The following is a 27947-nucleotide window of genomic DNA, read 5'->3' on the forward strand; positions in this document are numbered from 1 at the left end:
TATAGACAAAATCCAATCCATTTCGAGTGAACTTGGATGCACGAGGTTATTTATGGATTAACCTGACCGAAACAACGAAATAACTTGTCGTATGAAGCAAAAAGCTAGAATGAGCTAGAAACCAATACTTGTCTGACAAGTATTAAGGAACGAATAGAGTTTCTTCAACTATGAAATATCAATCTCCAAATAGCCAAAAAACATACTCGCCAGCCAAAAGGGAGGTAGTCGTATTAACTGTTAATTTAATTTGAAAGAAAAGTAAACTCTCACTCACGTTCATCATAATTCTCTCTAGCTTTGAAATATAAAGGAAAATCGGTCTCAGGTAACACCTCTCCGCAGCTTGTAAATCTCAACTGTGCACTGAAAAAAACAGGTATTAGGACTTGGGTTTTAGGGAACTCAGATTTCTTAGTCCGAATCATTCATGAAGCGTTTTCCTAATCTCCCTCCTGGTGCAACCCGAAAGCCGTCTCCTGCTTTCCAAAGAAACAGAACCCAGGTTTAGATTGGCCATTTTCTAAAGTTAATTCTTCCATATGGTGGCTTAAAAATAATTGAAATCATAAGACTCCTCACCTTTTCTCTCACAAAATTTGGATCAAGCGCTTGAGACAGAACTTAAGAGCTCGGTAACCTTTCCAACAGCAATTGTTTTTCCTGTACCGTATCTCAGATAATTAGGATGAGTAAAACTAAATGCATTAAGCATTGCATTTGATATCTCTGAAATCTCTTCTTACCTTCAGTTCGTAGAGTGAATCTTCCAAGTTGAGGGAAATCTGAGAATTTTTCAATACAAATTGAATTCGTAACCTGCAAGTGATACAGCAAGGGTTGAGAAATAATAATTTGCGAAATATAAATATATAAATATAAGTAACTTAAAACTTCTGGCTATGAATACGTGTATAAGAGAAACAGGAAACGGTAGTTAGGAGGAGACAAACCTGGATGCGGCACACAACAGCAGCACCATTCTTCACAAACAAAACTTTCTTTTTCATTGGTTTCCTTGTCTTGAGATCAATTTGGCTTTTCAATTCGATAATCTCACACTCCTCGACAACCGCATGGATGTGGAGAATTGCCTTGTAACCAGCTGTAAAAATAGCCTACACGAGCAGCAAAATAATGAAGATTATTTAAAACTGTATATACTCAAACAAATAACATTCTAGAACGTGTGCCTTACGTTGTCAAGCAGCTCAAGGATTTGTAGTTGGGCAACAAACTCGGTAACAGCAGGGACAGGGTTTACTGCAACAGAAAACAAAGAAAAAACAGCTAAGAGAAGACTAAGAATTCGGATATTAAGCCAAAAAAAAAAATGGCAATGCAAATCATTTATTGTGAAGGCAATCTGTAAAGCATTATACTCACCAATGCTGGATAAAACAAAACCAGAAAGGATGTCCTCATCTTCAATGCCAGTAATACGAACTCTCAAATTCTCACCCGGTCCTGCACGCTTAACTTTATCCTCATCGCAATATATAGCAACAACTTTCACTTGTTCCTACATTGATTCATGAAAGTCATCAGGAAAACAATAAACTGGCAATGAAATATGAACTGAGAAAGAAAAAAACATCTGAAAGCACCTTGTTCGGCATAACAACCAAGGAATCACCCTCCCGAATGCTGCCAGATTCTACTTTTCCCATAACAACAGTTCCCATGTCCTTGAACTTATCAATAATTGGCATCCTACAATTCATAAAATCGATTCCGGTTAACAGTCTACAACATACAGAGATTGGTTTACAGTAAAAGACATGCCAAAGTTGTAGAAGTTGCATGTGATATATAAAACAATGCACAGAGATGTGTTAATCCATTTAAAACATGATTATACACAAGTAATTGATTTCCTGAAATGCAACGACCAATAATTAATAACAAAGAACAACCGGAATAAAAAGAGAGAAAACAAAAAGTGGGCAGCGGCGGTTCACCTGAATGGACCATTAGGATCGCGTGGCGGAATTTCAATAGAATCAAGTACTTCAAAAAAGCTAGGGCCACTCCACCAAGGACAAATTTCTTGACCCATCCTCTGGTCCATATTTTTGCCCATTAGACCAGATATAGGCAAGAAGACAACATCTTAACAACAAAAGAGTAAGAGAAGAAATTAAAAATGCTGTTTGACCATAGTTAAACTGCAATGTTTACAGTTCAGTGCATACCTTTCTTTGTGTTGTAGCCAGAGGCTTTCAGGAACGGTACCATTTTTTGTTCTATTTCATCGTACCTGCATAGGATTTACATAATTACAAGGATGTACAGAAGAAGATACGAAAATCATCATTGACAAGGAATCAAAAGGTCTTCTAATTACCTTTCTTTCGACCAGTTCACAGTTGGGTCATCCATCTTGTTCACAACAACAATCAGTTTAGAGACACCCAATGTTTTGGCAAGTTGAACATGTTCACGTGTCTGCCCACCCCTCTCATATCCTGTTTCAAATTCACCTTTTCGAGCTGAAATCACCTATATCAGAGAGGCGTGGGTAGGGAAGTTAATAAGCTTCCTACTGGAGAAGCTAAATCAACAGAAAACAAATTAACTTATAAGCTGACTAACCAGCACACCAATGTCCGCTTGAGATGCTCCACTAATCATATTGGGTACGTAACTCTTGTGCCCCTATAAGTCCAGAAAAGCACACAAGAATTAGAACAGAAAACTCATCCAACAAATATTCTGCAACCCAGATTCCCCGCATAAAACAAAAATAAATGGAAAACGATTAGTTTAGATTGATCCCTTACCGGAGCATCTAAAATAGTGAATCTAGTGCTCTCCGTTTCAAAGTGAGCCCTTCCAACTTCAACTGTTTTGCCCTGTCAAATTAAGCAAATTATTCATAGCACTTAGCAAACATATATTCAACAATAACCTTGATGGGATTTCCATAAACAAATTATCATCAAATACATGCATTTTAAGCAAAAGAACAAACATTGACCAAAACACATGAAGTACCTTAAGCCTCTCTTCTTCATTTGTATCCATTATATATGCCATATACCTAACATACAGGGAAATAAAAGTTTCAAAACTAGTTAGAAAGCAAAGCACTCATTTCAGGTTTGACCAATCAGGAACACTCACCAGCTTTCTCTACTTTTGTCTTTTGCTTCCTTCTCATACTTTTGGATTTGTCGATCATCCACCTGACCACTAAGAAAAAGAATCTGTCCTCCAATTGTGGACTTACCAGCATCTATAATTGAAAAAAATTGAAGCCAGAAGTCAGCCATTATAAACTTAAAAGTACACAGACAGAAAGGTCATGGCCAATGGGGATTTCAAATCTGTATTACATAAGCTCTGAAACCCTGTGTCTACACAAGGCAATTATCTTGCAACCTCCAGCTTTAACAAAAACATGCCCATAAAAATAAAAATAAAAATCATTAAGTAGATAGTCATACCAACATGCCCAATGAACACAACATTCAAGTGTCTCTTTTTATTTGCTTCTGCAACATCTTCAGCTTCCTCTTTGGCAGCCTTCTCTTGAGCAGCTTTCTCTTTAGCTAAGATAGATTATATATATCAGAATGATAAATAAATCGTCAGGCAGACAACAGGATACCAGAGAGATGAGACGGGAGCAGTATGAGAAGATAGTCAAGTCAACGAACCTTTCGCTGGATTATGGACTGGATGAAGCATTACTTCATCATGATCCTCAGAAGCTGAAACCACCAAAGTCCAAAGAAAAAAAGTTTGTTATGGCAAAGTAAGATAAAGCAAACTAATTTGAAGTGAAATAAAAAGAAAAGGAAACTGATGCCAGGAACCTTCTTGCTCATCAGGAACTGGAATTGATTCTTGCACTTCATCTTTCAAGTCTGTAAGTAAAGATAAAATACATGGTTATTCTCTTTGTCAAATGATTTGGCTTTGTGTATGTATTGTAATAGGTACCTTCCGGTGCTTTATCCAAATTCTCAACTTCATGTGAGTTATGAACTTCTGGAATGACAACACCATTGTTTTCATCTGCATATATTAACACCAAAATTTGGTACCATAGAAATAAGAAGGAAACAAAAATACAGTTAAAGCTAGTTGTCTCTATTACCTGCCGATTCAAGCTGTAATGCGCGGATCTCAGCCTCAAGATCTGCACGGCGTAAAAATGTATAGGAAATAAGAATTATCACCTCCAACAAAAAACGTACAGACATTTAGCAAAGAATTCCACAAAATACCCAATCCCTCGCTAACTGAGAGTTAAATTCACTCGAATTCCAAAGAGAAATAGCTAGGTCAGTTCTACGCAAGCCAATTAAAACCAACCAATCAGCTAAACCCTAATCCGATTTCTAATCCAAAAGCCGATAACCCTCCTTCCGATTTAAGATTAACTACCAGAGCAACAAATCAATCAGCTTCATAATCGAAGTTAACACAGTAAAACGCAAAAATTCAACAAAAATTGAAGAAAAGATCCGATCGACCAACAAAAGTAGTAAGCGCATAATCGAGAAATCGAGAGAGAAAGAAGACACATAGACCAATGACTAGAAAGAGAGAGCTCGAGAACCCGTACCCATGGCGGATTGAAGAAGCGAACGAAAGGAAAAGGGTTTCTAGGTTATCTCGCGAAAGAAGAAGAAGAAGCGCGTTAAGGGATCCACCAAACGAACTAGTGCCGCTTCTATGAGGCTCTCATTTTTGCCCAGGTGGATCTTTTATATTCCCTTTTTTTGCGTAATCAAATTTTTCTTATTTCACATCCCAAAACTCACGTGTCAGGTTTAACGTAAATACGACGTCGGTTAGCTAATATAAGGCCATAATGAAAGCCCAACTAATGGGCCTTAGTTACCCTTGTGTATGATTGTTGGAAGGCCCATATTCACTATTGTGAGCAATATTTATTTTGTACAACAATTGGAAAAGCCTTTGTAAAAAGACACTAGATTTTCAACCGCGGGGACTAATTATATTTTAAAGTTAATATATATAAAAGTTTGTAATTTGTAACTATCTATGTAACTTTCTATAAAATATTTTTATTTTATAGTTTAGAATTGTTATTAAGTAACGTCCTGCCAAACCCGTCCCGCCAACCCGTCCCGTAAAAAAAACTCATTTATTTTATTAATGTTGATCTTATTTATCATATGTTTATGAATCATTGTCTAAATATTTTGTAATTTTGTAGTAATTAAATGCTATCAAATATCTCTGCGGTTTGATGATTATAATTGAATTGTAATAGTCATGCAGAAAAACAATATCAATAATGATAATTTTGTAGTAATTAAATGATATTAAATATTTTGAAAGTTTTATTTTAGTAACCAATCGTGTAGTTAATGTAGAGAGATTTTAGGAAAATTGTTAAATGTCAAATATTTAATTCGAAGATTTTTTTCTAATTATCAAAAACAAATATTAATCTAGTGGCAACCATTGTAAATAAATCCCAACTACAGGATTTATTTCATAAAATGGCTGCAAAAATGTATATATAGATAGATGTGTATAAAAAACAGAAGAATTTGCTTGTAATTTTTATTTTATTTTTTTAACACACCCTTATAATTTTCAAAAGTTTGTATCTTTTACATAATTTCTTTCAGTTAAAGAAAGTTAAAAGTTGAATGCAAAAAACACAAAAGCACTAATGAGACTAAGTTCTTTTCTGTAGGAAATCTACCCATAGATTCTTTTTGGGGTTATTATCATCTGTTATATCCATCCTTCAATCTTGACCGCACAATGTTATCTTCTTGTTTTGTATGTTCCCGATAGACCGATACTTTGGAATTTTAATCCAAAAAAGAAATTGAATGTTGCAATCAGATTTAAGAATGACAAAAGAAGGAGTGGGGTTACACAAAAGCCAATGAGGAGGCATGTGACGTTTTTATGTAAAAGGGAATCTAATAGCTAAACAATGTCAGTCCATTTCCCTAAAGTCCTTTTCATTACCACCCCCACCCATTCTATTTTCTTTATTTTGAATTTGGTATGATGATATTTTCATCATTTCATTTCATGTACTAATCAAGCTCCATATTCCATATGAATAAATGTTACTTTAATAGCAAAAATCGTTATCAGACTCGTCTATTCATTAGTTGCGTGTCCACTCTCTTATTATATTCTTATTCAATTGAATTTTTCCAATCTAAAGTAGGTTAGAAAAAGATTGGCAAGATTTGTTTCATGATTAACAATTTAAATAAATAAATTAATTAAATTAACAGACTAAAAAGAGTGAATTAGAAAAATAACTAGAAAAAAGTAAGTTCTTGAGTAGTAATGAAAGTGACAATTGCTAGTAAATAAGTGGTTTATGAAATCATATATATGAAGTGACAATTGCTGTAAATATGTGATTTAATAGCTTTTCATTAAATATCACAACAAAAAATCTGTGAAATGAATCAATAGCTATTAAATCACAAAAGTAAAAAAATCTGTGAAATGAATCAATAATCCTAACTATTAATGGGTTTAAGAAAAGTCCTCGAAATGAATACCATCTTTGACTCCCTCTTTCTTTCTCATTAGGGCTACAGATTTTTGTCTTTAAAAAGCCATTCAAGTTTCAATGGTTTTTCACTTTTGTTCTCCTCCTCCCTTTTTTTCTTTTCAGGATTCTTCTTTTCTATGTTTTATCTTTCATAATAGATCTGATAATTTTGATTTTTCACTATATATATTATGGTTAATACTAGTAGCTTTTTCATTTCAAGTTTTATCCTTCCATTGGTTCTTTCTGAGTCAAATTGTCTCCTGTTTCGAACCATATATAAGTTTTCAATGGTTTTGTATTAACTCAAGTATTCAACATTATGTCTCTCTTTTTCTTGCTTGGATCTCTAATGCTGTTCATATTTTAAAGCATAGGTTTAGGTTAGATGCATGTAACTGCCAATTAAAAGAAGGTCAAGAGTTTTTTGATTGTATGAATATATGAGTTAGTCAAAGCAGATCCACACGATTATATAGAAAAACAAAGGAAGAAGAAGAGGAAGAGCTCCTTGAAGTTCAATGGAGGGTTTAGCAGGGTGAAGTAAAGCTGCTAAGCTATGGATCCCATAAGCCTTATCAAATTCAATATAATTGATGATAAGGTTTTTTTTATGGATGCCATATCTCAGGAGCTTTCACTTACCCCTTTAATGGCTTCACTCTTCTTTGGATTGAAGGGAGCTCTTCATCTCTCCATCCCTATCTCTCTCTCTCTCTATCTTTAGTTCTTTTAAGAATGACTTTTCATTTTTTGTGTTGTCTGTTGCAGGTGTATAAACATGGATGATGGATCTTGAGTAGGATTTTTTATTTTATTTTCTTGTGACATATATGCAATTTTTATGGTTTGTACTTTGTATTTCCATTAGTTTCGTACTTTTCAGTTATGTATCATTGTTAATTCTAATGTTTGAAGACATTTAGAGTTTATACTTCTCTAAATTACTTTTTCGACTCAATAAAGTCGTTTAAGTGTCTACAAGTATATACCGTGTTAATACTTTTCAATTCATATCCACCATTGTATAAAGATATGATCCGCTTTTATTTAAGTGAATCAATTAATTTACAGTATTCCTCTATATCTCTCTCACACTGTTCGAATAAATTTAATACTCAACAGATCTAGTTTGAACTTTTTAAATAAGTTTAGCCGAAGAAAATTATCATTGTTGAACAAACTTATTAAATTCGGATTGGCTTATTTGATGCATCCAGATTGCAAAACTATATTTTTGAATACAGCTGGAAATGTTTTTAAAGTGTAAAACAACGGTATATATATAAGTCAAACTGGTTTTTTTTGTAGATTTCTCTCCCTTTAGCAAGTTTTATTGCTTTCCTATAATCCATAATATTTACATCCAAAACAGCAATTATATAAGATTTTCTGCTATTTCAATACGATGTTATACTATTTCGGCAGATGTACGTACTACATTACATCTAACCAATCCAGATTGATAACTATATTTGATGTAATCTCGAATTAGTCAATCTCTGTACCACATATAAGAAATTTTGCTTTTTTCACAAAAGAGTTGTTAGAAATTTGACCTATACAAAAATAATGACCACGATAAATGAGTATATACATGTACGTAAGATAAATGTAAAGTTGTATATTTGTGCGCCATTCATGATTCATTCCACGTATATATTGTTTGTTCGAATCAAAGCAAACTCAGAAAATGAAAACGCTGAATGACGATAAAAATAGGGACGCTTTTGTTCGAATTAGCGTGCCCATTATGTCACGAACGTAGATTCAAGTCTTGGCCATAAAACAGGATTCCTTATAGCATCCACCAAAACACGAGAAATCATTCTCAAAAACAGTCTCTCCAAATCCGAACTAAACAACTCATAGCCCATATAATAAGGTCTGTAGTGGGATGCGTTTTTGGCTTTTAGAACATACCAATTGGAGAACACGCTTTCTTACACATGGAAACAAATTACGAACGCTTCCACCAAATATGGGCTGAGATAAGCCCATTAACATAAGACCCAGTAATAAATATATAATATGAGCCCATATTAAATGAACCCTAATCCATTTTTAGTTTCTATCATATAAATAGCTTCTTGTGTTTTTCACGCCCTTCTTCTTTGTATTTCCGCCTCCCCCGAGAAAACGAAAACCCTAGTTTCAGAGGCATCTCCAGACACCGAAAATGGCGGAAGGACTCGTTTTGAAGGGCACCATGCGTGCACACACTGACATGGTGACGGCAATCGCCACCCCAATCGATAACGCAGACATCATCGTCTCAGCTTCCCGCGACAAATCCATCATTTTGTGGAAACTCACCAAGGACGACAAAGCCTACGGTGTAGCTCAGAGGCGTCTCACTGGTCACTCTCACTTCGTTGAGGATGTTGTTCTCTCCTCCGATGGACAATTCGCGCTTTCCGGCAGCTGGGACGGCGAGCTCCGTCTTTGGGATCTTGCTGCTGGTGTCTCCACTCGTAGATTCGTTGGACACACCAAGGACGTGCTCTCCGTCGCCTTCTCACTCGACAACCGTCAGATCGTCTCTGCATCTCGTGACCGTACGATCAAGCTGTGGAACACTCTTGGTGAGTGCAAGTACACCATTTCAGAAGGTGGTGAGGGACACCGTGATTGGGTTAGCTGCGTCAGATTCAGCCCTAACACGCTTCAGCCGACGATTGTATCTGCTTCGTGGGACAAGACCGTGAAAGTGTGGAACCTTTCGAACTGCAAGCTCAGATCGACTCTTGCTGGTCACACCGGTTACGTGAGCACTGTGGCTGTATCACCTGATGGTTCTCTTTGTGCAAGTGGAGGCAAAGACGGTGTTGTTTTGCTGTGGGATTTGGCTGAGGGGAAGAAGCTTTACTCTCTTGAAGCTAACTCTGTGATCCATGCTCTTTGCTTCAGTCCCAACAGGTACTGGCTCTGTGCTGCAACTGAACATGGTATTAAGATTTGGGACCTTGAGAGCAAGAGCATTGTTGAGGATTTGAAGGTTGATCTCAAGGCTGAGGCTGAAAAGGCTGACAACAGTGGTCCTGCTGCCACCAAGAGGAAGGTACACAAATATTTTCCCATGATGGTTCAATCATATGCTTTTAATCGATTACAAGTTTTCAGCTTTTGTATAGGAAGAATTTTCTGTAGTTGGTTATGATGTTGATTATGACTTGTGATTAAGTATTACCCATAGCTGAGTATATCATAATTCGTAATGTTGGTCTGTTATTGAAAATGTGAAAGTTCGTAAAAAGTTTCTTACATGGATTATTCTATTCAAATGCTACACGATGATATATGTAAATGGTCTTCTACACTTGGTTTCAGTTTCAGATTCTGCAATTATGTTTGCTTGAATTACCATTCCGTTTGGAGACTTAGGCTCTCTATCTTCTTTATCTGTTTTAATCTTCCATATATAGCAATTACCATAATTGTGTTTTCGCCCCAGTTTGAGCCTAAATTGTCAATTAAGGTTGTCTTTTAATGGTTTTGTGTGTCCATACTCATTGATTACCTGACATTTCTTGTTAGGATCATAGTAGTAGTAATATTTTTCTCCTGATACATAGCCCTTTGTTTGTTGTGTAATAGTACATGTAAATAACCATGGAAAGTGACTGAATTCAATTTGTTTGTTGATTGGGTCAGGTTATTTACTGCACAAGCCTTAACTGGAGCGCTGATGGAAGCACCCTCTTCAGTGGTTACACCGATGGAGTCATTAGAGTTTGGGGTATTGGTCGTTACTAGTAATCTCATCACTTGTGCTGTCGTTGCTCTCTGCTATCTGCTTGTTGGTTTTATCTATCACTTATGTTTTTATCGACAACTCATGAAGTACCTTGAGGTTTTTGGAAGGATGTTTGTTTTCTTGTCAATCTAGGTTTTTGCTTCTTTATCTTATCGTTCGAGATCTTGGTTTTTAGAGTTACTTCTCCCATTTTGTGGCAAATGATTCCCATTAATAATATAGCGAAATGGTGGAATAGCGGAATTCTCTAAAATTTGTAACTTTATCCAATATGACAGATGAACCAAATGATTTTTAACATGTAATAAACTACTGATTTGCAACGAACTAAGAAGGTTATAGACATGAACATACTATCTTTGGAAATGGACATGAACTGCCGCTATTACTGCTGCTTCCTTCGACCAACGAAATTTCGCCACATAGACTGGTAAAGTCGAACAGCCGCTATTACTGCTGATGTGGCATCTGTCGTATTTTAATCACTCCCGCCATTGCCTTTTCGCGCTAAGTTTTTTTTTTTACTTATGCTTTTTTACTCTAGACTGGAAAAACAAAACAAAAAAGGCTATAAAAAGAAAAATAAAGAAGACAAATTCGCAAGAACCCTAAAAAGAAGAAGATAAGAAATCGGAAATGGGCATCAAGGACCTTCTCAGATTCATGAAACCTTATATCCTTCCCATTCACATCCAGAAATACGCCGGGAAACGAGTAATTTTCTCCGACTTGTTTTCTTAATGTTCTCCATTTCCTTCTCGATTTTAGTTTCCGTTAATCGTTCTGGGTAAATCTCCATTAAAAATCAAGTTTTTAAATGATGGGCTTACACATTTTTGTATGTCCAGGTGGGAATCGATGCTTATTCATGGCTACACAAAGGAGGTAATCTTCCTGCTCTTAAATCTCCAGAACTGTTTTATCTGTTAGTAAACCGTGTAATTGCAATGAAACCAAACGAATAAATATATTATTGAATATGGATATCAATTGAAGCAATTTCGAGCTGAGAGTAATCTATTTACTGGGTGGTTTTCAAATTCATGACTTGATGGAAAACTTTTTCTACAGCATACTCATGTAGTATGGAGTTGTGTTTAGACACTGATGGGAAGAAGAAGCTGAGGTACATTGATTACTTTATGCATAGAGTCAACCTTCTTCAACACTATGAGATCATTCCTGTCGTTGTTCTCGATGGTGGTAATATGCCCTGCAAGGCTGCCACTGGTGATGAACGTCATAGGCAAGTCTCTCTAGTTTGATTTGATCTTATTTGGTTCATCCTCCTTTATGAATTTTTTCTTTTAACTAAGCTTTTGGTATTTTGTTTTGATTATCAGGAAGCGAAAGGCTAACTTTGACGCTGCAATGGTGAAGCTGAAGGAAGGGAATGTCGCAGCAGCTACTGAGCTTTTTCAGGTGCTTACTTCTTATTTCAGTGGCTTCGGTCTATAAAATGTATAATAGTAACTATCACTGTTAATTAGCAGCTACAGAGCATTTTCAGGTGCTTAGTTCTTTTCATTTCAATGGCTTAGATCTTTAAGTTGTGTAAGTATTTGCCTATTGAGTTTCTATAGCTCCAGGACTAGTCTGTGTTTAGAAAGACATTATTACACGCTGCTTTTTTCTGTATGTCTTTCGTGTCAATTTTAAACCAGTTCCCAAGATCCTTCAGAGATAATATGTTCCTCTTGAATCTTATGTCTAGTTTGGCAGTCCTGGTGTGTTGGTTTGTGAGTTTCGTTAGTAATTTTTATCATGTACTCTGCTTTATTAGATTTTGGTCGAGACTATGATATTGTGTGAGCTCATGCCTATTTTCATCACGATTGCAGAGAGCAGTTAGTGTAACATCATCCATGGCTCATCAATTGATTCAGGTATAAAATTGTTTATTAAATGAGTACCTTTTCTTAGGGAAATATGAATCATCTCTAGGGCCCTAACAACTTCTCAGGTTCTGAAATCAGAAAACGTCGAATTTATTGTAGCTCCCTATGAGGCTGATGCTCAGCTAGCATACCTATCCAGCCTCGAACTGGAACAAGGCGGGATTGCTGCTGTTATAACCGAAGACAGCGATTTACTTGCATATGGCTGCAAAGCTGTAAGATATTGTTTTCTCACACAAATAAAAACCAAGTTCATGATTAGTGTTTTAAGAGCATTGTATGATATGTTTCCCCAACTTCTGTATGGAAAAAGGTTATCTTTAAGATGGACCGCTATGGTAAAGGAGAGGAACTAGTTCTAGATAATGTTTTTCAAGCTGTTGATCAAAAGCCTTCCTTCCAGAATTTTGATCAAGAGCTATTCACTGGTTAGTATCATAGTATTGTTGAATTCTCCCAAATTACAGTGATACATTTGTGTTGCTGATTGTTCTTGGTTTGGCCTTTTTTCAGCAATGTGCGTATTGGCGGGCTGTGATTTTCTCCCCTCGGTTCCTGGTGTTGGTATTTCAAGAGCTCATGCATTCATCTCCAAGTACCAGAGTGTAGAACTCGTAAGCATTTACTTTGACAAACCCTTGTTTCTCCCATCGCTAAAAGAAAAGCCTAAGACATTCAAATGTTGGAATGATACTATAGGTTTTGTCATTTCTCAAGACAAAAAAAGGCAAACTAGTTCCTGATGATTATTCCAGCTCTTTCACGGAAGCAGTTTCAGTTTTTCAGCACGCACGTGTGTAAGTAACTTTGGTCTCAGTCAGGTGTTGCTAGACTCCATGGTTCGTTTCTTACTTTTTCCCTTTAATTGAATCTGTTGCAGATATGACTTTGACGCTAAGAAGCTCAAGCACTTGAAACCCCTCTCCCACAACCTCCTGAATTTACCAGTTGAACAACTTGAGTTCCTGGGACCGTATCCTTTTTCATATTCTCCCTCAAATATTTCAATCTTCTCTTAATAGGCAAAAGCAGAGCATTCAACCATTCTAATCACATAATAAGACCAGAAAAAAAAAAAAAAAAGAACTATCACATAAAAGTCCACTTGATTATTTTGCAGTTCTGTTCTCTTTGACACATTAAACTTATCAGAGATCTGTCGCCATCTGTTGCTGTTGCAATTGCTGAAGGTAATGTTGATCCCATAACCATGAAAGCTTTTAACCACTTCTCGGTTTCTAGGAAACCGTTGAAGACGCCTGTTCGATCATTCAAGGAACAGGAAAAGGGAAGCTCCTTTTTGGTATGTTCTTTGTCTAAAAGTGAGGAAATAATAGAGCTCAAAAGGACTGCAGATGAAGCTATGATTGATCCAGAAGCTATTGTGAAGAAGAAGATGTACTCTAAACAAGATTCAGATCTATACAAACTGCTTGCGCAGCCTAACAGGGATCAAGTGGTTACCCGACCCAGCAATCCCTCACTTATTCCGGACAACAACCCGTTCAAGATTAGAAAAACCGATGAAATCAATCTGGAAATCGCAGAATACGGTGTGCAAGAACTCGCTGATTCGTTTGTGACCAAAAGCAAAGCAGTGGACGTGGCTTCTTCTTCACCAAACTCTCACGAACACGAGGATCAAAAAGAGTGTGTTACAATCGATCTGTCCAAACTTGATGCCGCTGGAATCAAACAGGACAGTGAGAAGAACAGAGTGAAAGAAACATTTGAAACAACAGAAGTAGATCTAGCTGAAGTTCAAGATCATGTGAACATGACGACAAAGAGAGTGCGTGGAACAAAACCTAGAACCGAGAATTTCAAAGTGAAAACAAGCTGTAAAAGTTCAGAGAACAACAAGACTATAATCAAGAAGAAACACAGTATATTAGATTTCTTCCAGCGATTGTAATCTCTTTAATTTTGGTATGTAATCTTTTCTTAGCTTCTTTATAACTCTTAATTTATGATTATTTGGAGAATATAGAGACGAACACCATATATTATTACAAACAACTCCATATCAAAAAGACATAAAAAAGATACACATATTTGTAAGCCATATAGATAGAGCTACATAGATAGATTTAGCTATAACCGGACTAATAGATAATGTGGTTTGATATATAATACCACATTTTTTGTCCGCTTTGGTTTTTTATAGGTAAAGGTTCCTTTCGGTTTTCAAACCAAAAAGTTCCGGATTTTTGGCTTATTTGTAGATGGTATTTGTTTACTTTTTGTACTAGCGTCTGCGTGAAGCAGGTTCCTTTTGGGCGTTGAAATAGACAGTGGCCACAGGTAGACCAAGATCGAAATGTCCAGCGAACATTCGTGTGCTGAAATTGGCTCGTGATGGAGGCTGCTGCACCATCAGACCCACCGGTGAGTTTTGCCGGAAAAGTACCAATATGTAACGGTGAATCCCCACTGGTGGCCTTGGTTCCATGTATGGAAGTATCTCTTTTCCTGAATTTTAAAACATGGAATATTTCTCATCGTATACTAATATAAAATAAATTAAGCAATAACTGTTTTCACTAGGAAACATGTACTAGTATTTTTCGTATCGTACAAAACTGCTATATTTTTTCATTGTGCTGTTTAAGGTTTCTTATAATATGACATGTGTAAGCTATTTAGTTGATATACAGCAATGCACACGCACGGACACACATGAGATGTTCGGTTTCAGAAGACACCACATGTCGTAAGTATAAGACATAGCTTGAAACATAGGAAAATTAAATAGTGACTCTAATTCTATATTCCTTATGTATAAATATAGTAGTTAAGAACTGATCTAAACTACTCGGATTCATGTTTCTTAATAATAATGGAATTTGTTGAATTATGTCTCGTTTTATAAATTTTAGTGTAGGAAAGTACTTGGATATGGCCAGCTAAAAAAATATAACAGAAGCAGCCTATTAGAGAGTTTAGGTATATGGTTTCGGACCTGAAATGTTCTCTAAGCAAGTAATGTTTATTCTTATAATATTGATTTCATCATATCTAACCGAAAGCACCATGTCCAAAGATAATATGTTTAAATGAATAATTAAAATTAGTGTATCGGATTTGTCAATTAGATCTAAACACGTCATGATGGGCATAATTAACTATTACTATATTTTCTTAATGCCTTTCACACTAACGTCACTTTATTTATAAATTATAATGCATTAATATACAAAGCAATAAATCTGTTTACCGTCGTCAAAAAATATAGTAAAGAGCCAAAGACAATCCTAAAGTAAAGTCAAGTAATTGTATTCAAAATCGAAAACTTAGCTTTAATCTTTAGTATTCAATTCATACCTCTTGAGGGATTTGTGCCTCCGGGAATATCCACGACAATCCTGAAAATAAGAAATATAATTAATAGTGTTTTATTGCACCTTTATTTATACGTTAAATTGTTTACGTTGGTGTACAATTGCTTCACTAAAAAAAAAAAAAAAAAGAGTGCGTAACTTGGTACGCACCAGTGGACCCATTCTCTCATGTTCGGCTCGCTTGGGCTAGGTGCGTCCGGGTCAGTCATCACCTGCATGCATCGAAATATTTGCATTCACATACGGCCAATGAAATTGCAACACATGCAACACGTCGGTTAGCTCAGATAACTAATTAAACGTTATTTTTGTAATCAAAATTTCAGCTAAACCGTGACTAACACATTTAATTATGTGTTAGAAACTCATTGATATTTATCTATCTATTTTAATATAAAAATTACGTCAACATCTATGTGAGTGTACCAGTAAATATGTGTAAATAGTGCAGCACGTCTCAAAATTCATGGAAGTCTCTGCAAAGTTTGGTTTTTAGTATATCTAAATGTATTAAGAAAATAGATGTTAAATTAATAGATGCTTCAATGTAATAATATATATACATGTTTAAATTTAAACATTTCTTGAATAGAGATTGTGTTCGACTGCATTGAACCTCTTAGAAATGGTTTTGAAGTAATGTATGCATGCATGTTTCTACTATAATGATGACGGTAAATCATGATGACGAGGAAGCATGTAAGGTATGTGCATATATACACATATATGTTTATAAATGCATAAATGGATATAGATGTGAGAAGATGAATATACGAGAGTGTAAAGCTCATCGGAATGGCCCGAGATGTTGACTTTTGGAGGATTGACTGCGGTGGAGGGTTTGATCTCGCAGCCGTTAGTGATGTGTTTGGGGCCAAAGTAGACAGACATATTGGCGGTTGGGATGAACATGTCCAACACATCTCCGATCACTCTTCCGACCACCAAAGGATCAACAGAAGCCGCCATCGATCAGCGGGGAGGGAGATATATATAGAGAGAGAGAGAAACAGAGAGGTTCTTATTTTAAAAGAATCGTTGTTTTGTTTTGTCGCATGTCCGAATTCGGATGGGCATCTATGTCATGGTTTATATAGGAAATAATTTCCTTACATCAAGTTTTTTTTTTTTCTGTCGTACATCAAGAAATATTTAATAATAGCATCGACAAATACAATGAATTTGAAGCACGTTGGCGATAATTTCCTCTTTCTTCGCTATTCACTATTTATTTCCACGTTAATTATTTTAATGTTTTTTTCGAATTAATTATTTTAGTTTATGTAAAAATAACAATAATTTAGTTTTCAAACGAAATATCTATTGCAGCTGTAAAATGTATAAGTTATTAAGAAGAAATATATATCTTCGAAATGTATTTCATATATTTATTTTAAATAACATGTTAATATTTTTTATATTAGCAATAATATAAAAAAGAAAAGATAAACGAACTATTACGATGCGTTATTTTGTCATATATAATTATATATTGTTTGCTTTACTGCAAAAATTATTTTGTATAAAATTTTAAATGAATAAGTTCTTAAAAATAAAAATATATCTTCAAAATTCATTTTGTATATAGTACATGTTAGTATTTTTTATAGTAACAACAATATAAAAAGAAAAAGATAAACAAACTATTATGATGTGTTATTTTGTCGTATATAGTCACGTGTTGCATGATTAGCCCGCAAAATTTGTTTTGTATAATTAAACTAAAATCTTATAAGAAAAATATTAAAGAAAACTATGTATAATATAATTATAAAATTCAAATATTTATAATAAAAAATACATAAAAAACAAACTATTATGTGCGTTATTTTGTCGTTAATAGTAAAAATTTATATTCGTGTCGTATGATTTATGGTCGGTCGCATATTCATCGTAAAGAATAAGAAGCGTTATAAAATAAAGTATTAAAATATTAAAGATACTTTTTTTTGTTGATACATTACAATGAAAGAATCAAAACTAATTTTTGCTTTATGTTAAAAAAAATGTTTAAAACAACAGAAGAACATGTTAAGTTGCAGTCACACCTCTTTTTAAGCAATTTATCCGGAAAAAAACTTTAAAATTGTCATCGCTTCGTCTAATTTCTTTAGCTTCAATGATTTGATTGAATAGATAGACCAAAAATTATACACTACAATGTATCTTTTATATTTGTAACATTCATTTATCATAGAACCATTTGTATAGGTTTTAAATTTAACACTGTAAACATGAAATATTTATCTTCTTAGAAGAAGAAAAAAGATGCCTTAAGTATTATACCCATTTATAGAAAAATTAATGTTTTCGGGGCCATTTACAATATAGTTTTGGCTTGGTTGTAATGAGCGAGAGGAAGAAGAAACAAAAGGAAAAGGTTAAAAGAAACTTTGGTCGGATTAGTGTAACCTATAGGCCATGCATAGGCCATTTGAAACTCCTTTGCATTCACAATTATGATACGTGTCGTGTCTTCGTCTCAGCTGTTACCCACGATCCCTTTTGTTCCTCGTGCCACGTGACATCATTTCTGCCGTCGGTTAGGAGGATCATCCCTTCCACGTGGACTATCCTTGTGGTACTCGATCGATTGGTAAACTAATTCTTACTGGTGGTAACTCTTGTAAACTTTTATAAGTTTTTTTTTTGGAACTCATGTACACGTCACATGTGAGTATAAACTTTATTATTATTTGCATAAAACTCAAAAGGAAACCGTGAATTTCATGCCAATTTGGTTTGTTTAGGTTCGGATCTCAAACAAAGTAAATAATTTGCAACGTCCAATCGCGTAGAATAATCAGGAGGAACAAAACACGAGACGTGAGTTTCCTTATTAAAAGCCTAATCAAAGGCGTCGAATATTTTCATCTCTTCAACAACAATGTATAGAGTATATAAGAACAACAAGTTCATTCTCATCTCCATCCCTCGCATAACTAATAAGCTATGGCAAAAAAACTGTAATTTGGTCATTCTTCTAGGGGTATTATTGGTATTAACCCTCTTCCATGATCCGATCATTGTCGCTGCCCTCGGCGGTGAGAGTAATCCGGCGGTAGGACTGTTCACTTTTGGAGACTCTTACTTTGACGGTGGAAACAAAATGTTTAATTTGTAAGCAAATTTCAACATCCTCCCCAAAGCTTTTGGCCGTACGGGAAATCCCGCGATGACCCCAACGGCAAGTTTTCTGACGGCCGCATAGTCCCTGACTTTATCGGTACGTTACAGTTACATATTTGTACATTCCTACGTACTTATACTTTTTTCCAACTTATTATGCGTTCTCTTCTAAAATCTACTATGCATATCGACCGATCCACGATATAAAATTCAAATTGGAAACGGTAGTTTATGATTGATTACTAACAATCGTTTTATTGCAAATTTATTATTTTGTGATCCATGATAAAGCTGAATTCATGGGCATTCCGGAAGAGATCCCACCAGTATTTAAAACAGCCGTTGATGTTTTACGTGGAGCCAGTTTTGGCGTCGCCGATGCTTCTATTCTTGGCTATCCGGCAACATCCGTACGTAAGCCAGCCATCGTCCAATTTATTTCCTGTCGATTTTTTGTATTAGTATTTTAATCACAAATCGTATATGTATGTAGATGACACTAAATCAGCAAGTCGATAATTTTAGAAGTATGAAATCAAATTGGATCGACGATTTCATTGGAAGGTCACTGTTTATGATTTACATTGGTACCGAAGATAAATTAAACTTTACCAAGAACAAACCAAATGCAGCAAGCATTTGTCATTTCCGCTATTAATCAATTGAAGTCCGACATCAACGTACGTTGCTGATAAATATATATATATATATATATACGATAACATTAGTTACATAACACGTTAATTAACAAAACAATACCGAAAATTTGCTTATTTTTTTGGACGAAAATTTGTTTAAAATATTTAAGCTAAAAATTAAATTTGAATTCATAATTTTTTTTCCAACTAATTCTGAGATAAAAAAAAAATTATTTAATCTATATATTAAAATTTAATGAAATAATATTTCTAAATATTTCTAAAAAAATCTATCACTTAATAAAGTTTAATTTTTACTTTTTGGACAACATTTTGTTTAAAAATATTTAAGATAATAATTATCTTTAAAATTATTAGTTACATCAAATTTTAATTTATGACTTTTTTTGTTTTAAGTTTAATTTTGTTTTTAGTTATTCTTAAATTTTAATGAGGCTATTTTAATACTTTTATATATTAAAATTAATTGTTTAAAAAAAGAAAAAAGGATAGAGTATTTTTCAAATGAAAACCCAAAAAGAAGGAATTTTTCAAAATTTACTCTTATATAATTCACTATACATATACATACTAACATTTTTAAATTTGCAGTTGTTACACTCTTTAAAAGCGAGTAAATTCGCGATTCAATTGCTAGCTCGTTGGGTTGCTTACCAATATCGAGACAAGAATACAAGACAGGGCAACGAGTGTTACGAGCCACTCAACGATTTAGTCAAACAACACAACGAGAAGATTGGTCCAATGTTGAACGACCTTGCTAAAACAAATCCCGGACGGACGTCACAACACTGAGAAGGCACAATGCTCATCTTTTCTTTGGAGCTGACGCTAACGTCGTTCAGCCAATGACCCTTCGTGAGCTTATTGTCTATCCTATTAATGAGCCTATGCGTGAGTATTGGCAACCAATCGGCTCCACCATCACAACTGATGGGTAAAGACGTACGACTATACTAATTATAATGTTTTCTCTTCTTGTTCTCTTGTCTTTTATTTATAAATAACTAGATAAGACCCGCCTAAATAGGCGGGTGTAAGATGTAAATGTAATTTTTATCGATAATATTTAAATTTTGAATAGTAAAATAATAGTCGATACATTGTTCTTATAATTTTGAATAGTAAAATAGTAGTCTTATGCATTTTATTTTGTTATACCCATTCAGTCTTATTGATGATATTTGAAGTCTAAATAGTAACCTACACACTTTTTTATATTATAATTTAGTATTTAGAAGAAAAAATAAATTTTTATCTTATACATTCAATTTTGTAATACAATTTAACTATCTATTTCATAAAAAACTCGATTTTAATTCTACACACTTCATCTTACTTGATAATGATTTCATGTCAAAATAATATATATATATATATATATATGAGATCAAATCTATATCTTAGTTAATATTAAAATTATTAACAATTAACAAAACATAATTCATAATAATAAAACATTTGCTAATACCATATATATTAAAAATTTGACCAATAACATATATAATTTTTTTTTTTTGTTAATTTTCCTTTTGGTTAAGAAAAATAAAATGTAATATTTTTTAGATATAGACATATGAATTAGTATATGTTAATAATGATTTATTTTTTAGTTTTCTATTTCTTTAAGAAGAAAAAAGTTAATTGATTTCTTTTTAAGTATTTCTATTTCTTTAAGAAGAAAAAAGTTAATTATTTTCTTACACATGTCAACATCTGATTGATAGATTTGACACGTGGCAAAATCGTATGAGTTAGTAACTTTGAAAACCATACTTTATATAATAAGATATTAAAAATTATTAACAATTAACAAAACATAATTCATAATAATAAAACATTTGTTAATACCATATATATTAAAAATTTGACCAATAACATATATAATTTTTTTTTTTGTTAATTTTCCTTTTGGTTAAGAAAAATAAAATGTAAGATTTTTTAGATATAGAAATATGAATTAGTATATGTTAATAATGATTTATTTTTTAGTTTTCTATTTCTTTAAGAAGAAAAAAGTTAATTGATTTCTTTTTTAGTATTTCTATTTCTTTAAGAAGAAAAAAGTTAATTATTTTCTTACACATGTCAACATCTGATCGATAGACTTGACATGTGGCATAATCTTATGAGTTAGTAACTTTGAAAACCATACTTCATATAATAAGATTTGTCGTTTACAATAATATAAGATGCATGCTTGTTGACAAAAGAAAGCAAGTTCGAAATATGTTAGAATAGAGCTATTTTAAAGGTTTCTTCTGGATCGTTTGAAATATACAAGATCGTTCGAAGGCACAATGCTCATCTTTTCTGTAGAGATATATCGTTTGCAATATACAAGATTGTTAACCTAATTAAGCTCATATTTGATAAGTTGAAGTGTTCGACAATCTTCTTTATTGTTTCCATTCTTGTCTTTTCTTCCTTTATTTTATTATTATTTTTTCTATAGTGTCTAATCTTTTTTCTTTCTTTACAACAATTCTGTTCCATTTTATTTTAGGGGTTTAATTAGAAAATTTGGTATTTTAATAATTATTTTTTAGTTGAAATATTTTAATAATGAATTAAATGAGTACTATTTTATAAAATGTTGAAAAAATACCTTAGATATATTTCCCAATATGTATAGATATAATTATATCTTTATGTTCTTTTTGGGGCAAAAAATCTACATTTTCTATACTAATCGTTTATTGCTTTAATTATAATAAACTATAAATGGTTGTTATGAAATAGTAATAACTTGTTAGTTTCATAATAATTTAAAGTTAATATATTAAAATATCAAAAATTCCTATTTGTTGGGAAAAAAGACACCCCCATGGCCCATAGTACGCTTCAAAATTAAAAACAAGGTCTCCCTCCCTGAAACTCCAAAGTCCGAAACTAAAACCTATCGACGTCCGTCTCACAACTTTTTACAAATTTCTCATCGTCTTCGTTCTCTGCTGCTCCACCAATGTCGAAGAATCATCCCGATGAGGATGAAACAAACCTATCCTCTGCCGTGAACCTCAATTTATAGGATGTATCTTTGAAAAAACATTCAGAATTTTTTGGGCCCTTTTCAATAGCATTTTTTTTGACAAAGCGCAATGTTAAATACGAGGATTGGGGCTAACCTTCACCAGTTTGACGAGCTTGTGTGGATTACGTAAGCGTACCTCGCGGTTTATGTCGAAGAATAGTTCCTTAGTCACATACATCCCTTATTTGGCGTTTGCGAGTTTCTTGCAATAGTAAATTACCGTCTCAACGGCAGAGCCGGTCTGTCATGCAAAAATGCCTTATGAAAATAAACAAATTGTGTCTTTTATTTGTTTGCATAATCACAAATAATAATAATATATAAAAGTTATACTAAAACTTTATAGAACATTTTTTATAACATTTTATAAGCGTTTTGTAAGTAAAAAAGAGGGAAAAAAACAAAATTATATTTTTAAATATAGCTCTATTTAGATTTTTGCCTACAAAACTATTCATCAAATTCACGTAATCGAGTTTTTCAAACATTGTTGTCTTAATGGATAATAAAGTCAATTCATTTCTTTGATTAATCAAAACAATTTTTTTTGTTATGTAAACAAAGTTCAACCACTTTACATTAGAAAGTTGAAAAATTCTTTCTAATGCCCTTTTCATAATGCCCCTTTTCAACTCTACCCTTTTGTTTTATCCATTTTCATTTATACCCTCTTTAAATTTTTAATGACCATTTTACCCCTATTTAAAAATTATTTTAGGTTAACAAAATAAAATATTAATATTTTTTCGTCTAAAATATTCTAAAATAAATTTCCCGCCAAAATTTTCCCGCAAAACTTTTTCGAAAAAAAAATTCCCGCCAAATTTTTTTTTCAAAAATTTCTTTCCCGCATTTTTTTTTTTGGCGGGAAATAGATTTACAAGGGATTTTAAAAGGGTTTTAAAAGATTTACAAGGGATTTTAAAAGGAGTTTTAAAAGATTTACAAGAGATTTTAAAAGATTTACAAGGGATTTTAAAAGGTTTTTAACAGATTTACAAGGGATTTTAAAAGGTTTTTAACAGATTTACAAGGGATTTTAAAAGGGTTTTAAAATATTTAAAAGGAATTTTAAAGGGCTTTAAAAGATTAACAAAGGTTTTTTTAAAATTTTTAAAGGGTTTAAAGTGTTTTAAAAGATTTATAAGGGATTTTAAAAAATTTACAAAGGTTTTTTAAAGGGTTTAAAAGTGTTTTAAAAGATTTATAAGGAATTTTAAAAGATTTACAAGATATTTTTAAAGGGTTTAAATGAGTTTTAAAAGATGTACAAGGGTTTTTAAAAGATTTTCAAAGAATTTACAAGAAGATCCTTTAAAATCCATTGTAAATCTTTTAAAACCTTTTTTAAATCCCTTGTAAATCTTTTAAAACCCTTTTAAAATATCTTGTAAATCTTTTAAAACCCTTTTAAAATCCCTTGTAAATTTATTTCTAGCCAAAAAAAATTTACAAGGATTTTTAAAAGCATTTTTTCGGCTGAGAAAATATTTGTTACGAAAAAAAATTTGGTGGGAATTTTTTTTTTAGCGGGAAAAAAGTTTGGCGGAAATATTTTTTTGGCGGAAAAAAAAATTTTTGGCGCCAAAAAATCGGCGGGAAAAATAATTTTGGCGCCAAAAATCGGCGGGAAAAATAAATTTTGGCGCCAAAAAATTGGCGGAAAAAATTCAGTTTCCAATTACATGTTCCTATTAGATGAGGGTAATATAATCATTTTGTTCAAGGGAAGGGATATTTTTAAAAATGAACAACATAATAGGGTATTGTTACAAAATGGTAGTAAATAAATGGTAGTTTTACAAATCTCCCAATTTTTTATTTTTAATCAAAGTTTTAGAATTTAACGTTTTATTTTTCTTAAATAAACTAAACTAAATTCATTAAGAAAACATTTTATTAATTTAAAGATGTTAAAGAAAGATAGTGAATGAAAAGCTTAACAAAAGTAAATATATAGAAAATGCCTATATTTGTTTTTATTTAAAACATAAAAGAAAGTGCCTATATTCCAGTGTGCTACTATACAGGTTTGGCTCCCAAACTCTTTTTTTTTTTTTTTTTTCTATTCCCTGCATTTCTCTTGGCAGTTTATTTAGTGTGTCGTTTCTGCTGTTGCCTAATATCAGGTTGATTTTCACCTTCGTGATCGCTTCAAACTAGAATATTCAGCTGAGAATGAAACTATGATAGAGAGATCTGTGCTGATACATAGAGCGGTGTTGAGCTCTGTTGAGCGTCTTTTTGCCATATTGTTGGAACAGTACAAAGGAAAATTCCCCTTCTGGCTTAGTCCCCGCCAGGCCATAGTTTGCTCTGTTTCAGAGGATTATCGTTCCTACGCAGACAAGGTTATACATTCATGACTGTACTCTTAACGAGTTTACTTGCAGAGTCTTATTATATCTCTCTTCCTAATTTCCTTTGTTTGCGTATATTCAAACAGGTGAGAGATCAAATTCACGAAGCTGGCTACTATGTTGATGTTGACACAACGGATAGAAACGTCAGTGACAAGGTAACTGTTACAAGGTCCCTGAGCACAAACCATTGAGGTTTATGTTCCCGTATACATTTTGAATGATGATTGTGGTTGTGAGTAGGTGCAAGAAGCTCAGGTTGCACACTACAACTACATACTAGTCGTGGGTGATGAAGAGGCTAGAACGGGACAGGTTAGAATCCAGTTTTGCTCATTCCATTAAATGTCTGTGCATCAAGCCTCTCTCACAAACATGGTTTTTGTTGTCAGGTGACTGTTTGGCTTAGAGACGAAATGATGAGCATCGAGACTCTGTCGGATGAATTCAAATTGAAGACGGCCAACTTTCTTTGAGACCCTTTTATTTGTGTCTAGTGATCATAAGAACGTGGATATTTGGAAAATATGTTTCTATTAAGAATTCACAAACCATTTTGACAATTAAAACCAAAAAAGACAATCTATATTTATATTTAAACACTCTTAATTAGCGAAACCAAAACCCTAACAAAACCAGGTAATAATAATAGAAGACATTTTTTAACACTGAGGAAGATCATGAGGAGGAGGAAGCAGAGTTTGTGAAGGAAGAGGTCCATCTTTGACGATAAACCCCATTGCTAAACCCCACGAAGTATGTTGTTCTAGATGACAGTGAATAAACCAAACTCCTGGATTATCCGCATTTATCCTAATCGCCGCCCATCCTCCCGTCGGCACTGCAAAAGTATTCCTCTCCGGCGGATCCACCAAGTTGTACCTTTTCGGATCCTTCTCCGGGTCAAAATTCCCAAATCCTCTTCCCACTACGAAGAAATTGTGTCCGTGTACATGTAAAGGATGATTCTCGATGTTTAAGAAACTCGTTCCCTGAAACACGATCTCTAATCTCGATCCGAATTCGACTTCGAAAAGCTTCGTACCGAATTCTGTGTTCATGTTTTCCGATACCGGATCTACTCCCGTGAAATCGAATCTGTTCGGTGGTTTCTCTGGGAAATCGAGTGAGAAAACTCCTTTGCTCTGTTTCTTATAGTAGCTTTCGAGGATCGATATCGGAGGTCTGACAAATGAGATGTTGTTCATTGATGCGAAGAATCTCTTCCCTGCGTAACCGTCGCAGGTCTGATTTAACGGACAATCCTGGAGATTGAGACTTATCGTGGTGATCACTCGCTTGTCTATCTTCGTCGGGACTTTACATGGATACTTCGCTGATCCCAGACTTTTGATGCTATCGGAGAATTTCGTCGCGAATTTCGTATCCAGCATATTCGGGAGAGCTACGACTGTCGACATTGCCGTTAATCGCCGTCTCCGCCGTGTGTTTACGGAATTTTCCGGTTTGGTTTTACCGGTGTAACGGATGAATCCTACGGTGGTTGAGTTGTTGAAAGGAAAGACGGAAGTGACGTAAGGAGTTGCGGCGATGAGAAATTCACCGCCGGAGAGTTGGTCGGCGCGGAGAAGAAGGGTGGTGGTTTGACCGGGAGCGATCATGATTGCTTTGGTATGAACCGGTTTGGTGTAAACCGCGTCGACTTCGACTACAGTTAGCGTGTGATTCGCTACAGCGACGAAGAGCTCGTTGTTTAGAGCTGCATTGATTATGCGGAGGATGTAGGTTTTTCCGGCGTCTACGGTCGCCGTGAAAGTATCTGCAGACGATCATAATCAGTGAGAAACGAACCAAATTGGGCCGGAATTGAATCGATCCGGTTTGGAACTTAAATCATCGGTTAAGCGAAATAAACTGGACCTTTGGTAGAACATGGATAAAGTGGGCCGGGAAGCCCGTTAAGGGTGTAAGCGTCGGAAACTTTAGCCCCAGCTCCGGTCTTCATCATCGCTTTCTCAACATTGTCCACGTCATCATTCCACCATTCACCTACATAATCCAATTTCACATATTCTATTCAATCTACATCGTGCAATTAAAACTAGTTAAAAATGATATAAGCACTTTTTGTCACTGGCTTGGTGTTTTTTTACATATGGAGGAGTTGAACCAGCTTAGTTTTAAGATCGCATAATCGTGATTCTAAATTTCGTATACATATATGTTTGAAGGGAAATGAAAAAAAAAAGAAAAGAAAGAAAAGAAGTTATATTTTTTACCAAGTATAATGGGAATTTCGGATTGGATATGGCTGCCGGAAAAGGGATAAGGCTGCCGCGGATAGATGATGAAAGCGCCGTAGACGGAGGCTCGTTGCCATGAGTGATGAGCATGCCAAAGGAGTGTGCCTCTTTGATCCTCCACTTTGAATCTATATGTATATGATTGTTTCGATCTTATCGGACATTGCGTTATGTAAGCCGGTCCATCAGCCCAACCGGTCCGGTATTGCCTTAACCCATGCCTGCTCACAAACCCCCAAAAATATAAAAACGATAAATAAACTCACAGAAAGAACTAAAACAAGATGTTAAAAGTGGTTGAATTATGCATGCACGAGTGTTACCAATGAATAGTTGTATTGTGAGCAATCCGGTTAGTCACTTTGATTTCTACGATGTCACCTTCGTGTACTGCCACGGTCGGTCCTGGATATTGTCCGTTCACCGTTAGAAGTTGTTTGGTGTGGCACAATCGAGTTACCTTCTTCCATTCGACCTAAAACCCCAAGAAACAAAAAAACGTTTACTATATATCACATTGATGAAAATGTTACTATTACATGAGCGTAATATAACTACCACGTTAAGAAACTGTATGTACTATAATTGATAAAGATGTTCTTTTATAAGCGATACAAATCTTGAATAAATGCTGTATGAGTTTTCCAAATCTTTAGTATAATCATATCAGTAACATGAAATTGAATCTGCCTAAATTTGCTTACATTAAAGTGAAATCGACGAGTGGTTGAAGCCGAAGAATAAGGGAGAAGAGTTGTAAATAGAAGCAAAAAGGTCGAAATTATTAGAAACCCTAAATTTTCCATTTCTTTATAGAAGACTGATATCTTCTTTCTTTTACTTAGCTATGATTATTGATCAAGTTTGATATTGTGAAGGCTCCTTTATATAGCATCATCATGGGTTTCATTTCTAGTTTAAACTTTATTATTATACATAATTCTGTTAAAGTACCTATATTATTTAAAGTTTTAAGAAACCCCATTGAGAT

The 27947-nt window shown here is 34.1% G+C and overlaps 6 protein-coding genes, 3 long non-coding RNA genes, 1 other non-coding gene and 1 pseudogene across 14 annotated transcripts; 7 read left to right on the forward strand and 4 right to left on the reverse strand.

Annotated features, from left to right (window-relative positions):
• Positions 1-19: 19 nt before the first annotated feature.
• Positions 20-4753, reverse strand: AT1G18070 (Translation elongation factor EF1A/initiation factor IF2gamma family protein). 3 transcript variants are annotated; one of them, NM_101669.3, is made up of 20 exons: positions 4577-4753; positions 4106-4147; positions 3949-4023; positions 3822-3872; positions 3663-3716; positions 3450-3554; positions 3127-3238; positions 2998-3043; positions 2784-2855; positions 2596-2658; positions 2348-2502; positions 2196-2260; positions 1962-2112; positions 1608-1713; positions 1387-1522; positions 1199-1263; positions 954-1118; positions 747-819; positions 583-663; positions 20-479 (listed from the first exon to the last, which is right to left on the reverse strand). In NM_101669.3, the coding sequence occupies exons 1-19, from the start codon at positions 4578-4580 to the stop codon at positions 605-607; spliced, it is 1599 nt and encodes a 532-aa protein (NP_173247.1). In that variant the 5' UTR covers positions 4581-4753; the 3' UTR covers positions 20-479; positions 583-604. The 3 variants fall into 3 exon arrangements, with proteins under 3 accessions (NP_173247.1, NP_001031063.1, NP_001185026.1); NM_001035986.1 differs by having other exon boundaries at positions 112-482; positions 4577-4704; NM_001198097.1 differs by having other exon boundaries at positions 146-482; positions 1608-1746; positions 4577-4709.
• A 1014-nt stretch (positions 4754-5767) lies between these two features.
• Positions 5768-5984, forward strand: AT1G05373. The gene has a single exon (NR_138888.1). It is a non-coding gene; the product is annotated as an other RNA (long non-coding RNA).
• Positions 5843-6099, reverse strand: AT1G05377. Its single transcript, NR_138889.1, has one exon. It is a non-coding gene; the product is annotated as an other RNA (long non-coding RNA).
• Positions 6100-7014: 915 nt separating this feature from the next.
• MIR159b lies at positions 7015-7210 on the forward strand. Its single transcript, NR_139756.1, has one exon. It is a non-coding gene; the product is annotated as a microRNA ath-MIR159b precursor (primary transcript).
• A 1359-nt stretch (positions 7211-8569) lies between these two features.
• On the forward strand, positions 8570-10611 carry ATARCA (Transducin/WD40 repeat-like superfamily protein). Its single transcript, NM_101670.3, has 2 exons — positions 8570-9575; positions 10169-10611. Exons 1-2 carry the CDS (start codon positions 8694-8696, stop codon positions 10268-10270), a joined length of 984 nt encoding a protein of 327 aa, NP_173248.1. The 5' UTR covers positions 8570-8693; the 3' UTR covers positions 10271-10611.
• A 162-nt stretch (positions 10612-10773) lies between these two features.
• Positions 10774-14191, forward strand: AT1G18090 (5'-3' exonuclease family protein). 2 transcript variants are annotated; one of them, NM_101671.5, is made up of 11 exons: positions 10774-10985; positions 11120-11156; positions 11343-11517; positions 11615-11693; positions 12113-12157; positions 12235-12384; positions 12483-12597; positions 12683-12783; positions 12869-12966; positions 13050-13142; positions 13322-14191. In NM_101671.5, the coding sequence occupies exons 1-11, from the start codon at positions 10908-10910 to the stop codon at positions 14082-14084; spliced, it is 1734 nt and encodes a 577-aa protein (NP_564047.1). In that variant the 5' UTR covers positions 10774-10907; the 3' UTR covers positions 14085-14191. The 2 variants fall into 2 exon arrangements, with proteins under 2 accessions (NP_564047.1, NP_849684.1); NM_179353.2 differs by having other exon boundaries at positions 10873-10985; positions 11343-11521; positions 11619-11693.
• Positions 13586-16563, reverse strand: E12A11 (PEBP (phosphatidylethanolamine-binding protein) family protein). The gene is made up of 4 exons (NM_101672.4): positions 16285-16563; positions 15661-15722; positions 15494-15534; positions 13586-14641 (listed from the first exon to the last, which is right to left on the reverse strand). The coding sequence occupies exons 1-4, from the start codon at positions 16477-16479 to the stop codon at positions 14418-14420; spliced, it is 522 nt and encodes a 173-aa protein (NP_173250.1). The 5' UTR covers positions 16480-16563; the 3' UTR covers positions 13586-14417.
• AT1G05383 lies at positions 14967-15516 on the forward strand. Its single transcript, NR_138890.1, has one exon. It is a non-coding gene; the product is annotated as an other RNA (long non-coding RNA).
• A 1897-nt stretch (positions 16564-18460) lies between the features above and the next one.
• Positions 18461-20295, forward strand: AT1G18120 (annotated as a pseudogene). Its single transcript has one exon.
• Positions 20296-22263: 1968 nt separating this feature from the next.
• AT1G18130 (Class II aaRS and biotin synthetases superfamily protein) lies at positions 22264-25168 on the forward strand (the record flags this gene model as incomplete). Its single annotated transcript, NM_101673.1, has 5 exons — positions 22264-22311; positions 24462-24683; positions 24779-24850; positions 24936-25007; positions 25085-25168. The coding sequence occupies 5 exons, from the start codon at positions 22264-22266 to the stop codon at positions 25166-25168; spliced, it is 498 nt and encodes a 165-aa protein (NP_173251.1).
• Positions 25169-25207: 39 nt separating this feature from the next.
• LAC1 (laccase 1) lies at positions 25208-27879 on the reverse strand. Its single transcript, NM_101674.4, has 5 exons — positions 27661-27879; positions 27280-27431; positions 26933-27177; positions 26574-26702; positions 25208-26472 (listed from the first exon to the last, which is right to left on the reverse strand). The coding sequence occupies exons 1-5, from the start codon at positions 27760-27762 to the stop codon at positions 25355-25357; spliced, it is 1746 nt and encodes a 581-aa protein (NP_173252.2). The 5' UTR covers positions 27763-27879; the 3' UTR covers positions 25208-25354.
• Positions 27880-27947: the final 68 nt, after the last annotated feature.

This window comes from Arabidopsis thaliana (assembly GCF_000001735.4).
Source record: "Arabidopsis thaliana chromosome 1 sequence".
Classification (NCBI taxonomy): domain Eukaryota; kingdom Viridiplantae; phylum Streptophyta; class Magnoliopsida; order Brassicales; family Brassicaceae; genus Arabidopsis; species Arabidopsis thaliana.

What these genes read in the sequence shown, in the direction of transcription:
- AT1G18070 (NM_001198097.1), bottom strand. An exon ending in ATTACAGCTTGAATCGGCAG is followed by an intron (nt 4,024 to 4,105) that starts GTAATAGAGACA and finishes TAATATATGCAG; the next exon opens with ATGAAAACAATGGTGTTGTC. An exon ending in GTGAACTGGTCGAAAGAAAG is followed by an intron (nt 2,261 to 2,347) that starts GTAATTAGAAGA and finishes AATCCTATGCAG; the next exon opens with GTACGATGAAATAGAACAAA.
- ATARCA (NM_101670.3), top strand. Translation starts at nt 8,694, where the DNA reads ATGGCGGAAGGACTCGTTTTGAAGGGCACCATGCGTGCACACACTGAC. An exon ending in CTGCTGCCACCAAGAGGAAG is followed by an intron (nt 9,576 to 10,168) that starts GTACACAAATAT and finishes TGATTGGGTCAG; the next exon opens with GTTATTTACTGCACAAGCCT.
- AT1G18090 (NM_101671.5), top strand. Translation starts at nt 10,908, where the DNA reads ATGGGCATCAAGGACCTTCTCAGATTCATGAAACCTTATATCCTTCCC. An exon ending in TGATCAAGAGCTATTCACTG is followed by an intron (nt 12,598 to 12,682) that starts GTTAGTATCATA and finishes GCCTTTTTTCAG; the next exon opens with CAATGTGCGTATTGGCGGGC. An exon ending in GTTTTTCAGCACGCACGTGT is followed by an intron (nt 12,967 to 13,049) that starts GTAAGTAACTTT and finishes AATCTGTTGCAG; the next exon opens with ATATGACTTTGACGCTAAGA.
- E12A11 (NM_101672.4), bottom strand. Translation starts at nt 16,479, where the DNA reads ATGGCGGCTTCTGTTGATCCTTTGGTGGTCGGAAGAGTGATCGGAGAT. An exon ending in CCGATGAGCTTTACACTCTC is followed by an intron (nt 15,723 to 16,284) that starts GTATATTCATCT and finishes CGATGCATGCAG; the next exon opens with GTGATGACTGACCCGGACGC. An exon ending in ATGAGAGAATGGGTCCACTG is followed by an intron (nt 15,535 to 15,660) that starts GTGCGTACCAAG and finishes TCTTATTTTCAG; the next exon opens with GATTGTCGTGGATATTCCCG.
- LAC1 (NM_101674.4), bottom strand. Translation starts at nt 27,762, where the DNA reads ATGGAAAATTTAGGGTTTCTAATAATTTCGACCTTTTTGCTTCTATTT. An exon ending in CTCGTCGATTTCACTTTAAT is followed by an intron (nt 27,432 to 27,660) that starts GTAAGCAAATTT and finishes TTGGGGTTTTAG; the next exon opens with GTCGAATGGAAGAAGGTAAC. An exon ending in CGAAATTCCCATTATACTTG is followed by an intron (nt 26,703 to 26,932) that starts GTAAAAAATATA and finishes TGGATTATGTAG; the next exon opens with GTGAATGGTGGAATGATGAC.